The sequence below is a fragment of the Rousettus aegyptiacus genome, unplaced genomic scaffold (assembly GCF_014176215.1).
Source record: "Rousettus aegyptiacus isolate mRouAeg1 unplaced genomic scaffold, mRouAeg1.p scaffold_m13_p_4, whole genome shotgun sequence".
Lineage (NCBI taxonomy): Eukaryota > Metazoa > Chordata > Mammalia > Chiroptera > Pteropodidae > Rousettus > Rousettus aegyptiacus.
Window position 1 is genome coordinate 153,332,438 of NW_023416307.1, and position 15,179 is coordinate 153,347,616.

At 53.0% G+C, this 15,179-nt stretch overlaps 1 protein-coding gene across 2 annotated transcripts in view; it reads right to left on the bottom strand.

Annotated features, from left to right (window-relative positions):
• Window positions 1–14,634, bottom strand: part of FYCO1 (FYVE and coiled-coil domain autophagy adaptor 1) — a 69,207-nt gene extending 54,573 nt beyond the window's left edge. The window contains exons 1-4 of one of the 2 annotated variants that reach the window (XM_016141346.2): window positions 14,496–14,634; window positions 3,565–3,697; window positions 1,819–1,925; window positions 175–300 (exon numbers count right to left, since the gene is read on the bottom strand). In XM_016141346.2, the coding sequence (XP_015996832.2) occupies window positions 175–300; window positions 1,819–1,925; window positions 3,565–3,619 (288 nt within the window). In that variant the 5' untranslated portion in view covers window positions 3,620–3,697; window positions 14,496–14,634. Of the gene's footprint in view, window positions 1–174; window positions 301–1,818; window positions 1,926–3,564; window positions 3,698–4,218; window positions 4,316–14,495 lie in introns of those variants that run through there. The other variant, XM_016141347.2, reaches the window with a different exon arrangement.
• Between the last annotated feature and the right edge of the window lie 545 nt (window positions 14,635–15,179).

Genomic DNA, 15,179 nt, shown 5'->3' on the forward strand with positions numbered 1-15,179 from the left:
GCTCATGCGAGTGGCTTCCCGGAGCTAACCCTGGGCACTGAGTGCGCCCGCACTAGATCACTTCACTTCTTCACCACTTGCGAACCCCACTCAGCTGTCCGCGGCAAAGGTCTCTGCGAGCGATGCTTAAAGCAGGCGAGGGGAGGACTTGAGGCCCTTGGCCATTCTGCTCACCTCCGAAATAGACTTGACGAATCGGATCCCATCATTGGCTCCTTTGACCTTGGCCAAGCAGGCACAGAAGTAATCCCAGTAGTCCTTCTTGTTGCCCAAGAGGGTGGCCTTTTCTTTCTGATCGAACTGAGCAGGGAAAAGGACAGAGAGAAGAGGTCAAAACCCACTGCTGTTCTTCCCACCATTTAAGTGATAAAGAGTAACAACAGCTTCTTAGTTGCCTGGCACTGGGCAAGGCTCTCATTGGCATTATTTTTATTTACTAGTGAATGAAGGTGTTCTAATCCCCAATTTATAGATGAGGAAACTGGGGCTAGGAGAGGTTAAGTAACTACCTCAAGGTCAGACAGCTCTAAGATTCAGGAATAATAGCCCCCTCTCTGCAAAGATTTATCCCTTAAAGGGAGCTCTGTGCAGAGCTCAGCGGAAGACCACCAAAGTTGCTATCGACAACTCTGATAGATACATAACGACTTATGATAAAGAAATACCAGTGAAAAGTTCCTGAGGGCAGTGTGAAGAGTGTTAACCATGTCTCGACTTAAGGACATGAGTTAGTGGCATTTTCTACCAGTTATTCAAGGGCCAATAATGTTTCGATATTCATACAATTAATTCAAATGTCAGCTATGAGTCATTTCAAATCCAAAACCAAAATGAACTAAAAGAAAAAAAAATGGGTCCATAAATATTTTCACAACGTGAAACAGAGAACCAGTTGAAAAGGCAGGCGAAGGGTGAGCCCCTCAGCACTCCGGGGGCGTCTCCTCCAGTGGGCTCCAGCCTATAGTCTATGGGGGAATGTGGCTTTGCAAACTATTGGTGTTCAAAATGCATATCGTGCTATAACATTTTATAGCATTTTTCTGATTATAGAAGATACACATATACTGTTAGGCAACCCAGATAAAACAAAGAAAAAATTATAACATCTAACACGACCACCCAAAGATGACTTCTGTGAACAATTTGGTCCCTTGCCTTCCTGCGGTAGTATTTTGCCTGTGTTTTTCCACATCTGCAGAGTTCTCTAGATCTGTGCTTCTTGGACCAAGCAGACACAAGCACTATGCTGTGGGCAGGTTAAAATAAAACTTCCTGATCTGGTAGTGGGGAGTCCGGAGGGGGAGGACCCAGCAATACGTTCCCGGCATGCTCCCAGGTGACGCTGATGCTGGACCGTGGGCCACACTTCGAGCAGCGAGGCTCTAAAACAGGGGCCTGTGGGTGACCTTCGGGCCGCCCACATGCTCCTGGGAAGTGTGTGCCTGGCTGCACACACGCACGGGCACGTTCGTTCAAGGAGCGACTCCACAGTGCTCACCGGACTCTCAAGGGGGAATGTGACTGCCCTAAAGTTAAGATCCCTGCCATGTAGTGACCTCGTGACCTGCCTCAAGAGGACCTGAACCTCTACAGAACGTTCTGGATTCCCAAGTCGTCTAAGGGGTAACACTCCGATTTCCCAGAGGACGGCACTTGGAGGTCCGAGCTCTCGCTGGGGACTGCTCTGACCTTCGGTCTAACTGGGACAGCTTCATGGCTCTACTAAGCTTCGGGGACCACACCCTGAATGCTGATGAGTCGCTCCACAGGGAAACGAGACAGCAGGGTGGAAATCGACACGTTCCAGGAGTCACTCACTTGCAGGAGATACTCGAGTTTGTAAGAGAACTTATGCAAGCTGGTGCTGTCATCCGTGATGGGCTCCCCTGCTTCCTTAAATTCTTTGCTTAGTTCCGTCACAGCATCTTTAAGACAACAAACAGGGAAGTGTAACCAAAGGGACACCGACCTCGGAGAGAGAAGAAGAACTTTGGGAAGCATGAGGAGTGAGTGGTCGACCAGCAGACGGAAAGAAAGGGTATTGAGAATGGGGTGCCTTTTACGAATTCCCACCGAAGTGCTCTGTGAAACGTGTCCAGGACATTGAGGTGGCCTTGGGATGTCAGGGATGACCTGACGCAGCCCGTGCATGGGGTGGAAAAGGGCATCGGCACGAACGCGAACGCCTGTCCTCCTCCCCAGTTCGCGGCTCTGCCGGGGCCCCTCTCTGCCACCAGTAAGGACCTCTGGGTCCCACAGTCACGCTGGAGAACCAGAGACTGCAGCACAGAGAAGACCGCCTGAGTTGTGGAGATGCCGCCCAAGGCCAACGGCGAACTCGGATTTGCAGGGCTTGTCATTTTAAGGGGTGGGTGTGTGTGTGTAGCATCTAACATTTTAGCTGAACACACACTGGTGCGGTTATGAACACAGACTGCAGCACCAGCTCTGTGTGCACACCCAGGCTCTGCCCGACAGGATGTGCGACCATAGGCAAGTCACTGAACCTCTCGGTGCCTGTTTCCACATCTACAAAATGGGAACGGAGATGGTTCCTACCTCACAGAACCAAATGTGAGGACTCGGCAAGTTATTACCCGTAAGCTGTGTAGGACAGTGCCTGGCACATATGAAATGTCATGTAATTATTAGCAGTTAGAGGCCCAAAGTGCTTTATAAATAGGAGAGAAGCCTGAGAAAGTGATTATCTCATTGACCGTGACCTTCTGAATAAAGGACTGTATTGCGGCCCCCACGTGCCCGATGGCCCTGATAGGAAAGACAACTGCAAGTCATCACTGTGTCTGAACGTTTCAGAACCTGGGCCTTCGGTCTGTCAGGACGGTGTCGCTGTGGTCTCTGAGAATGGAGGAAGTGGTGAGCTTCAGACCATGTTGTTGCAAATGTGCTGAAGCTCCAAACAGGCTCACCGGGCCAGCCCGGGGGCCTGCAGGGGACGGGGACCGCCAAAGTTCTGACCTTGGGGCCATCACCTGAAAAGCAGAACTCCAGGTCCTGGGCCTCTGAGCCCTGGAGAAATCCCTCCTTCCCCGCCTCTGCCCCTCTTCACACGCCCTGTCCCCACCTCGCCTCTCTCCAGGGAGGGGACTATAGGGCGGCCTCTCTCACTGCCAGGCTGAGCTCTGGGAAGGCCTGGAGGCAGCAGGCTGTATGCCCATCGCCCCCAGGTGAGATAGTGAAACAAGAAAGATGAGTGTCTGGTCTTCCGGGTCAGAGGGAAAGCAAACAGTGCTCCCTGACTGTCCCAACTCCATCAGAGCAGAGGCTCGTGATTCAGATGCGCGCGCATGCATACACACACACACACACACACACACACACACACACACACACACACACACACACGGAGCAGATGCAGACTTGGAAAGGACTATTTGAATCTGTTTACAAGGCGGCTTTACAGTGCTCTGAGGATAGATATCTGAGCCCCAAATATTTCAATACGATGCGTCCTGACGGCTCCGATTACTCCAGGGGTGAACACGGATGAACGGGCTCAATTCAACCGGCAACGGCAAGAGCACGGTCCCAGCTCCCTCGTACCTTGCAAATCACGGATGATCCTCTGGAGCTGGCCCTCCCCGCTGGTGGCAGCCATGGCGACGGGCTGCGGGCTGGGGTCCTGATGTGCGCCTCCTGCCTGGGGCCGGTCAGAAGTCAGAGTCCATGGTGGCACCTGCACGGGGGAGGAGGCAGCAATGGAGGGAGCGGTCACCGTCACAGACGTAGACTGAAGACAGGAGGGGAACGCTGCTCTGGGCAGAAAGTCGCCCTGTCTGGGCCATTTCCTGCGACGGGCAGGGCTTGACCCTTCTGTGTGGGCCTTGCTCTGTGGGCATTCCCTGGCTGGCTTCTGACACGCTTCTCTTCAGACACGATGACTTGGTTCGGGCCTCAAAAAGAAATGAGGCCAGCCAAACGGCATGGCCTGCCTCCGTGGGTCCCCTCCTACTCGCCCTCGCAGACAGCACTGCCTCACTTTCCACCGCTGAAAACGCCTCCCGGGGACGCCACACACCCTGAGGCCAGATCCAGTCCAGCCGCGCCCCTGGCCTGCTCAGCTCGGCCTCAGGTGCCCACTCGCACCAGCCCCACCACCCCGCGCCCGGCCACACAGCCTCCCCGGGCCTGCTTTCTCGGGCAGCTGGTCGGTGACCTCTGGCCGGGAGCGGTGGGCGAGAGGCTAAAGACACGTACCCTCAGGGCTCCCGGGCCAAGGAAAGCCTGGCTCGCCTCGTGGGGACCCGGCTCCCCTCTGGCGGAGGTCTGCGGCTCCCGCTGCCCAGAGTCCGGCTCTGCCTGGGTGTGTGGGGGAGGGGACACACCAGGCCCGCCATCGGGGGCCTGCGCAGCCCTTGGAACCAGTCAGGGGACACATCTATTTTAAGCTCGGTTACTGTCCTCTTGTGGCTGGTGAGTCCTGAGTTACCAGCCTCACTTGGGTGGCTGCTGAAGTGATTTAAGGACAGCGTAGTGACCGAAAACCAACTCGGATGGGGAGATACGAGCAGCACGGGAGAGGCCTGGGCAGGCGCTTGGACACTGCTGTGTCCCCCTTTCGGAAGCTCTGATTCTTTCCTTAGATGTCCACTGGTCGTAGTGCTTGCTGGCAAAGCGACTGGCAGGTCGAGAGCAGGCCGTGGCAGCAGCCACCACTGACGGAGGGCCTACTGTGTGCCCCTGGTAGGCGCTTTACCATGACTGTCTACACTTCACAACGGCCCTACTGGGATAGGTAACGTACAGAGCAGGAACTGGCATCCAGAGAAGTCACGTAACTTGTCTAAGGCCATGGGCCAGCAAGGAGTAGAATCGTGAACTGTGCCCTGGTCAGCCTGATTTCAAACTGTGGATTTACGACTGAGTTACTGTCACCACAGCAAATGACCACCCACTTCCCCTGGCTTCGAGGAAGCACCCCGGAATTCCAGCGTCTCCCGCGCAACGGGCCGCCACCCTGTTTCTGACGCGGCTGGCCCTCATGCTCCCACCCCGATCTTCTCCCTACTGCTCCAGGCGTCGAGGCAAGAAGCCCATGGACGAGAACCGCCCCCGACCTCGCGCTCCTCCAGATACTTGCACAAGCATCCCAGCGTCAGCCTGAGTCACGTGAGGAGGGCCTGCTGCGGGGCGGGTGTGCCCAGGCCTATTTTTAACTAACGAGCCAGGGCAGCTGTGACTCAGTGAAAACAAGGCCCAAAGAGGGCTTCTCTGGCCTACGAGGAATGAGACGGGTGCATACCTGTACCCGCTCTCCGTAATCCATGGCACAGAGCCCCAGAGAGTCGGGGTCCACAGAGACCCCTCCAAAGCCCCCCAGCAAGGGCTGGTACCCTGCTCATCACAGACACCACACTGAGGGTGGAAGTGGTTTACCAGCCAGCCTGCCCAGCCTTGGGCATGTCTCCAGGTCGCCTGCTGAACACGGAGCCTGGGCCGGGACCAGCCAGGGCCCTAGAGAGCTGGGGCCCAGGCGTGGCGGACTTCTGCAGGGGCCCTGCTGCCTCTTGGAGAGGCAGAGGGTCACGGATCGGCACCGTCAGTGCGCAGCTGCCCTGGCCCCACACTCTGTCAAGTGCCTACTGTGTGTGGACTGGGGGGGATGCAGAGTCCTGGAGGAGCTCGGCTGTGCACCAAGGAGAAAGACAGAGAAGTATCCAGATACCAGGAGACGGTGGATGAGACCCACGCAGAGATGCGGATCAAAAGTTCTGGGTACTCAGCAATGAAAAGGCATGAACCACAGATACGCCCAAGCGCTTCATGTTGCGTGAACGAAGCCAGACTGAAGAGGCTACATACTTTATGATTCCACCTCATATTCTTGCAAAGGCAAAGCACTAAGGAGAAATCAGATCAGCGGTTGTCAGGGACCGGGGTGAAGGGAGGCTTTGAATACAAAAGAGTATGCAGAAATTTGAGGGGGGGCAATTCTTTTCTGTCTTGATTGTGGTGGTGGTTACACGACTGTATATATCTGATGAACGTATATTTGTCAAAACTCACATCCTATAAATTATATCTCAACAAAAACAGCAGTACTGTGATGAACTCTGGGGGAGGGAAAATTAATTCTGCCCGGGGAAGGGACAGGGTGGCAGACACTCTGTGATGGCAACAGCCTGAATCCGAACAGGTCTTCCGAGGCCCGAGGAGGAAGGGCGTGGGCGCAGGCTGGCAAGGCCAGTTTCTTGTGTTCCTCTTTTCTGAATATCCTCAACCTCTGGAATTTCCTGACAGGAACGTCTTTTGTCATTCCTAACAAACCCCTTTGAACCAGACCAGAGTTTATTGAGGGTTGTAGCTTCTGAGAGCACTGATCTTAGAGGAAGAAGACTCATACCCCATGAGTCCTCCAGGGAGGCCTACTGGGTCTGCGTGTTTGCCCGCACTAGGTGAGACTTGCACACGTGGGAGGGGGCGGAGCTTGGAAGTGAAGACAGCAGACTCTGAGTTAAGTTATCCAGGCTCTGGCCAGGACAATGCATGAAAATATACAACCAGCTGGATTTCCTAGAAACCAGCGCTCTTTGGAGCCTGGCATGGGAGAAACAACATTTGCAGGCCAAACCAGCACCTCGGCATGACGAGCCTGCACGCACGCAGAAGCTCGCCCCTCGAGCCTCCTGGCACTTGGGTGAAGCTGCCCCGCGTCGGCCTGAGCCCACGAGGCCTTCTCCACCTGACCCCGGGAGTGCGCGCAGCCGACGCCAAGTTCCCGGGTCACGGGGTGAGCTGTGCCAGCTGCTGACTGCATGAGTTGCTTTTCCAGAGAGCCTGCGTCACCACCAAGGGAATGAGCCCAAGGAAACTGGCCACGGGGCCTGTGGGTCACACCGGGCTTCCCACCACGGCTGTGGTCGCCACCTCGCGGGGTTGCAGGAAGCGAATCGGCTTCCTTGGAAGCGCATGGTCGCCACAGGGATGCCGCGCTCACGGACTAGGAAAGGGTGACTCCTAGCATCGTGCCTTCCCGTTCCCCTCGTCTAAAGTCAGTACTAACCAAATAAAGACACAGATGGGGGCGCTGTCTCTTGCCACGCCGTGGTCAACTTCTTGTGTCTTCAAATGACCTTGCCCTCTGGTTGAGGGGCAAAAAAATATATATATTTTAAACACTTCTGAACCAAATGTGTGGCTTTTTCCCACACCAGTAACTAGTTCTGACACCGACTGGGTGTCCTACTGTTCGATTCAGTTCTGACACTCACCTCCTGGGGTTAATGCAGATGCCACTGGTTAAGGGCTCAGTCCACAGACTGCCGGGCTTCAGACACTAGTGGCAAGACCCGGGCTGCTGCCTGCACTTTGACCAACTGGCTATAAACCTGGGGTTGCCATGAGCCCCTCCTTACATCTGATAATTTGCTAGAATGCCTCACAAAACTTAGGAAATATTATGCCATTAATGGTTTGGTTTGTTTTAGATTTTTATTATTGTTTATTTTAAAGGATACCATTCAGGAACAGTCAAATGAAAGAGTGAGAAGCCAGTTGGGAGGTGAATAAAGCTGCCGAGCCCTTGGGGTTCCCCACCGCCCAGCACCCCAATGTGTTCACCAAACCAGAAGTTCCTCCGACCCCCCCTAGTTTAAGGGCTTCAGGAGGTCTCAGTTCACAGGCATGGCTGATGACATCACTGGCCAAGAAGATTAACTGTACCTCTGCCCCATCCCCGCCCTCCCCACTCCCGGGAGGTCTGGGGGTGTGGCCTTTTCAAGTTCCTACTCTCTAATCTCCAGCTGGTTCCTCTGGCAACCAGCCCCCACCTTGAAGGTATTCAGGGGACCTCTGCCGAGAGTCACTCATTAGCATAAACTCTGGTCTGGTTCAAAGGGGTTTGTGAGGAATGACAAAAGACGCTCCTATCGGGAAATTCCAAGGGTTTTAGCTCCGTGCCAGCAACCAGGGACAAGGACCAAAAGTATTTCCTGCTGTCCTACAGGGATCACCGACTGCTAGCGTGGACCACCCTAAGCTGACCTCTGCCCCATCAGCCAACGGGTCTCCCAACTCGGGAGGTACTCAGGGAGCTTCTGTCCACCCCGCCATGGCGGCTGCAGCATGGGGTGAAGGACTGCAGGTCACCCGCACCTCCCAAGGCCCCCGAAGCACAAGTTACCGCCATGAACCCAGGGTCCCTGTTGCATAACGAGTAAAAACCATCATCACGGTCTCCAGCAAGCTCTTACAATTACCACAAATTTTTTATAAAATTTGGGGGAACGCTAAAATTATGTTTAAACTTATCCAGGATGTCTGAAAACATCCCATCTTCTGAAAGAGGAACAGGAACTAAATGCATTTTAAAAAAATTCTTATTACTTTCCTGGGACTACCGCCTGAATACCCAGGAGCGGCCTAGGTACTACATTAGAGGTAAAGAATCTCCCCCAACCTCCACATCCCTCCCATCCCTGCCCAGAAGCCCCACATGCCTTAAACCTTAAACAAGACACAAAAGTTTAGTCCCAAATTGAGACGCAAAGATCAACGCATGTAAGCTTATTTACACTATGGTGTAAATGACTAATATAACTGGCTCTGCAGGAGCAATACAGCCTCTGAGTAAGCTGCATAAGGAAGGACAGGTCAGAAGGGAGGAGGAGGTTTGGGTATGGAAAACAACCCTGCCTGCCTTCAACAAAATGTCACACCTACTCCCGACACAGCAGCTAAGAACAGACCAGAGAGGGCACTGGACAGCTGGGCCCTGCCCGCTCTCAAACCAGACGGAGGATCCCAGTTGTAAATTTCACCCAGACCAAGAAAGGATGTTAAGGACAGTTCTGATCGGTCAATGGCAGAAGAGGTCGCTGCCTTGGCCTGGTTCAACACACCGGACGGCGTCTATCTACTTACCACCTACAGAAGGGGGTTGTGGGAGGGGGCGCCAGGCTGGTACCCGCATCTCTGAAAGCCTGCGGTCCTGCTGGCTCGGCGCCGGAATGGGTGGTGGGCAGGCGGGCTGCCCTCAGCAGAGCTTCAGGAGGGTGCCCGGGAGAGGGTCAGGAGTCTGTCAGAGGCCAGCTCAGAGGCAAACGAGTTGGCACGCGTGCGCAAAGGCTCGTTAGGTGACCCAATCCCTCAGACCTGTCATTAAAATGTTGACCAAATGCGTGCGTGGGGCATCCGTCCCAAACACTCCTGCTTGCTTGCAATCGTCTTTCTTAAAGACAATGAAGACTTGAGCCTTTGACATCACTTCTTTGAATCTTTTCTTGGCCCCCTCCTTCTCACCAAAAAATTTGGGGTTTCTCAGTCACTCGCCCTGGAACACACACGAAACCGGCTCCACTCCAAGCCCACTGAGCCAGGAGAGCAGGGCCAAGAGGGACCTGCGAAGGTGAGCTGTTGCTTCTGGGCCTGGGGGAGCTGTTGCTCGTTTTTGTTTCTGTTTTGTTTTAAGGAAGGGGGCAGTTGACTCTGGGAGGAGCTATACACCTGTACTGGGGGCTGCTGCAGTGCCATTGCAAGGCCCTGAGAACACATCCAGGAGGTGACGGCGGCACGTGTGAAAATCTGGGCAGCTTCCGCAGCAGCTGCGCAAACAAGCGAGCACTCAGCTGGTGCATCCGTCACTCCCGCCCCCCGAACAGAACCAACCCCACACAAGTGGGGAGACGGGCAGCGCTCACAGCCCGCGGCTCCGGGGCTCCCTCCAGATAATGATGAATCACGAGCTGAATCTGACAGACTGTGCGGCACCACCGAACGCAGCCTCGCGAAGGAACGTGTACTCTGCACGTGTTCACAAACCGCTTGCCAGCAAGAGGGGTTTACTTGTTGGGCACCCCTATCAAGACGCAGGCCCGACCCAGGAGCTGGGGCTACCGCTGCAGACAGGGGCGGCAGAGCCCCGGCTTCCGAGGGACCCACAGCCAGCGGGGAGAAGCAGGCGGCATACACCCCAACGAGCTTCTAGAGAAATAAGGGATCACTTGAGGCCTGACAAGCACTTTGATGAAAACTCGAGGTGCCAAACTGTACTCTGCCCAAGACTCGAAGCCCCCACTGCAGGAGGCTCTCCTATCTTTTGTGGCCATTCGCCCATGTGGTAATTTCTTGTTTAATCTGTCTTTTGACTTGTCTTTAAGCTCCACTGCTATTCGTTATTTATTCATTATTTCCTGGCACCTAGCACAGTTCTGACATATGGAGGGCTCTCAATAAATTACTTGTTGAATGAATGAATGAGCGAACGAACGAGACAAAACCAAACACACTACTGCTCCACAAATCAAATTAAACTTTAGGCACAGAAATGTTCTAGAAATGTACCAACGTGTAAATAATAATAATTATCCTTCAATGATGGGAAACGTGTAAACGTTGAAAAAATTCTATTTCTCTGATTTCTCAATTTTCCTTTATTGAGCATAAGTTACTTTTATGTCAACTAAAATAATGCATTTTAAAAATCAAGTTGTAATTGCAGACATTATATCATCATTATTGTAGAAAGATTACAGCTCTTACTCCAAGAAGGAATGGAATAGTGTAATTTAGGGACTGGAAGCATTAAGTGTGTCTACAGGAGTGTGCGCCACAGCTCTGACCCCAAGGCGGCCTTTCCCAGAAGCCTCCTTTACCCCAGGACAAGGATGACCACAGCCACTACCACCAACCCCCCGTCTCACGTGGGCCTCCCCAAGGCCCTTTCCTTCCTTCATTCCTGGGAGTCTGGATCTAGAACCATCAAACAGGAACAATGCAAAGGTTGGGGGGGCATCGCTGGATTTGATTTCTGCTGTGCTCCTTGGGGGACAGAAACAGCGGCTGGGGTGTGACGGGCGGGGGGGTGGGGCTCTGTCGGCATTCAGGAGGGGCAAGCGAGGCCCAGGATGGCTCTGAAGTAGGAATTGTGGCGAGAGGCAAGAAAATGGTCTTCTCTTTTGTCAACCGTAGCCGAGTACTGCAGATCTGGACCCTATTCAGATTTGGAATCAGACTAGTCATGGGAAACTTACATTACCTACTGCGTGACCTATGCAGTGAATAATGCAAGAAAGCTCACGCCAGGACTGGGTGAGAACCCTGGCGTGTTCGGCTCACCACACTGTTTTCAGGCAGTGTTACCAACTCTGGCGCGGGGACGTTATTTGCCCTCTTCCTACCTCGTGTGGGTTTCTGCTGTTTGTTTTTGTTTTGGCGCAACGTAGGGAGGTTGCCCTTTACCTCCCTTCATGGAGGAGGTGGGGAAAGAGAAGAACTGACTACTCAGTGGCTAACTTTGGCTGAGGCTCTGAAGTGTCCCGTCCCAGCTCCTGACCGAAGCTGGGAAAAGTGTCCCCTCCCAGCTCCACGTTACACCACCACCTTCGCTGCGGCTGAGCCCACCCTGGACCTCGTACAGGGATTCTCTGGGCCTAGCCACCTGCATGCCAGTGACTGGCTTGGAACTTTTTTCCACTTCAGGCTTTTCTTCTAAATTGCAAGGGTTTCTCTAATAGTTTTCTGCCCCAGGCCGGGGGTGCAGTACCCTGGGCTCCTGAGGTGGTTGGCCAGACCTGGCCCTGGGCCCCTGAATCGGCCACGGGGCCCGCACCACAGCATCATAACCAGACCACGAGTTCTCCTTAAATCTGTCCTGAGAACCACACTGATGTACACATCCTCGTCCCTGAAAACAGGATCTGGCCCAACTAGAAACAGGCACTTGATGTCTTTCAAATGCTACAGAGACCGGCATGAACTTAAAAAACCAATGCTGGTCACTAACACCATCCTGCACAACTAAGCACAGCTCTGCCATCTTCTCCTTCTAAAAGCTGCGGGGCCCACGTGCTCCGAAGCCGAAGCTCTTAATACAGGGACAGTACAGTGACACATCTAAAAACGGCAATAAACACAGACCCGTGGCAACATTTCAATACCCGCCCTACAGGTTTACTTAGTTGTTTAAACAAGGGCTCTTAACCCCGAGACCTTTAAAACCCAAAACTGGCACTGAGCTTACAAGCAGAAAATGCTGTTTATCTTTTGAGCAAGACAATGGCATCCAGCCACTCAGTGAGCGGGTGTTGACAAGGCCAGACGCCAGTCACCTCTTGTTGTGGGTGGCTTCTGGCCAGTTACCAGTTAATGAACCTTACCTGCTCTGCTGCCTGGGGCTGCTCCAGTGAATGTGGCTCCAAACTCAGTTCCTACCAGTGATTTTCACCTTGAGACCACAGCTAAACAACACACGCTTCCTCTGCCTCAAGTGTAAAGGCATTCTAGTCTTGAGTCACCAAAGTTATCCTTGGACTCACTAGAAAACAGTTTACCCATCAGCCAAACCTGTCCCTGTTAGGGAGGACTGTGTGCTCTGGAGGCAGCGACCCCGCGACCTTGGTGACCAACATGGATCAAAGTCACTAGCTGCTCTGGTCTTGCTCTTAAAAGGAAGCCGAGTTTTCACTCCAAAATACGCCTCTTCGGGATACTGATTACTTTAGGCTACTAAATTTTAAAAAAAACAGCAGAGGTGGGGAAAGTTTTGAAAACCTAGAAGTCGCTGTCAGTAAAGGGACATTTACATTTGTAAGGGAAATCTCCATTTGCAAGAGAGTTTCTCCCTCTTGGAACCAGGCCTGCCTTTACATTCAATGGAGAAGGCTGGGACTTAATCTGCATAACAACTTTGCTCTTGTTTACTGTGCTTTTCCTGGTCACTTCCCAAGACTCGCCCTTTGCCCCAACATCTTTTTGCTTTAGCTGAAGGCCATACCTAAGGTGATGGCTTCCACCATTTTGGTGAGTGACTCAGTATTCCCGGGTCTCTCCTGTGTATACAGGAGGTATACATAAATACTATTGAACTTTGTTTTTCTCCTGCTAATCGGTCTCATGTTAATTTGATTATCAGTCCAGCCAGAAGAACCTTGAAGGGTAGAGGATAATTTTTCCTCCCTGACATGTTTTAAATGGTTCCTCTCACTACAGACATCTGCAGGAGTCATCCTGCCCCAAAAGGACCAGGCTAAAAGCGTGGCTCCTGAACCCGTGCTGGTGCCCCAGAACGAGCCACAAGTAGCACAGCTCATCCAAGGAGCGGCTAGAGGATCGACTCTAAGGCAACTACAAAAATCATCAGAGTAAAGTAGTAACTAGAATCTGACAGGTGGGTGTATGTTCGCTATACAATTCTTTCCATGATCCTGTATGTTTAACTATTTTCCTAATAAAAGACTCAAAACAACTTAAAAACTAAACGAAACAGAAAACCCATTTCCTAAAGCAAGAGCCTCTTCAGATCCTTTTAATCAAAAAAGGTGACGGCCCTTCACTGAGACAACTACTTCTGCTTTCCAGGGTGATAATAATAATGGCCCACAACTGGAACAGAGCGTTCAATAATTTAGAAACAAGGCTTATCACAGAACGGGGGGTCGGGCCCACTTCGGAAGGTGGGGGCCACTGAAAGCGGACGGCTCTTCCCCCTGCAACACCCAGCAGCGCATTAGGCAGATGGCGCGGGAAGTTAAGCTTGCTACACAGACCACAGGCTGGAGATGGCAGGACGGCAGTGAGCTGATTAAGGACTGATCCTCTGCACTCAGAGCCCCTGACCCATTTCTGCCGTCAAAGGAAACTGCTGTGGTAAGACAAGCAGAGGGGCAGAGAGGCTGTGGCCAACCTAAGCAGTTTCACTAAGTGCTCTATTTTTTTTTTTCCGGAGGGGGCAGCCACTAGGAACTGTGAAGGGTGATAAGGGGCATCGAAGGGTACGTGTGCATTAACAGAGAGCCACGTGGTTAATGTGTCAACCACACATGCTCTTAAGAAAATAATAAAATTCAGCCCTCCCTGAACATTCCCCCAGCCTAGGTTCTCAGGTAGCACTGACTCCAGCCCAAGTCCGGAGCAGCCACACCAGAGAATCCACAAACCCACAGGGGTTTCCGGAAAGATCACTTGGGGGCGATCTCGAGACCAGGCACCTGGGCACAAAGGCAGTGGGTAAAGAGCATGGGCCGTGACCTGACAACGTTCCAGGACGAACCAACCGTCCCTTTCCCGGAGGTGCGGAGAGCCCAGGACATCAATGGAGTCTCGCAAAGTGAAGGTCTGGCTGTCCTGGCACAGCTGAGCCAGGAACTACGCTTCTTAGGTCAGCGGCCTATTGGACAAGGCAAACATAAACTGGGGACCTGTCCTCTTGTGCCTAAAACATGCCAGCCTTGCTGAGACCCCCACGGGTGGGTTCCTTTGCTGCCCCACGGCAGTCAGGGGTCTTAAAACTGGTGTTTGGGGGTCTAACTGATCACCAGAGGCAGCTTGGGTTCCAGGGTCCGTTTCACCGGCCCGAGGTGTTCCCCACGCGCGCTGGGAAAAGGGGAAAGCTCGGCCGGGATCTGTGGGAGACCCGCGATGGGCGGGGACGAAAAGGGCAACAGGTGATAAACTGCGTCCGGAGGGAAGTTCTCCGCTCGGGGCCAAGAGCAGCCTGTGCGTCCCCAGAGTCCAGCCGGTTTCCCGGTGGCACTTACGCGCTTGTGGGTCCACCGCTGGGCAGAACTGAAACTTTCTGGGGCCAAGCGGAACAGTGCGGGAGCACGGAGTGGACGGCCATGATACGCAGACCCCGCCACAGGCGGGCGCGGACTACAATTCCCGGCATGCCGAGGCCCGCGACGCCCATTAGACCTGCGGGCGGATGGACGCAGACTACAACTCCCGGCATGCTCCCCGGGGCCGAGGCCCACTACACCCGTCAGACCTGTGGGGGATGGGCGCAGACTACAACTCCCGGCATGCTCCGCAGAGCTGAGTTTTGCAACTCCTACTGGTCCTCTCCGGCGGTGGGACGGAGGTTAACCCTTGCAATCCCGTCGGCAAGTGTGCTTGCAAACAATGGGTCTGGGGTCTTGAAAATCACGCTGTCCATGTCTGATTTTTGAGAACTTGAAATATGGCCAGTTGAATTGTGCATGTGTTGTAAGTGCAAAATACACCTGAATTTCAAAGACTTAGTACAAAAAAAATAAAAAATAAGCTCATTAATATTTTTATTTTGATTACATGTTGAAATAATATTTTTGATATGTTGAGCTAACTAAGAAACGTTTTATATTGCTGGGCTTAATGGCCCATCTTTTGCTCTTCCTCTCTTCTTAACAGGGATCTACTTAAAATGAGTGCTCAAAAACTTAATGCATGAACTACCACCCCTA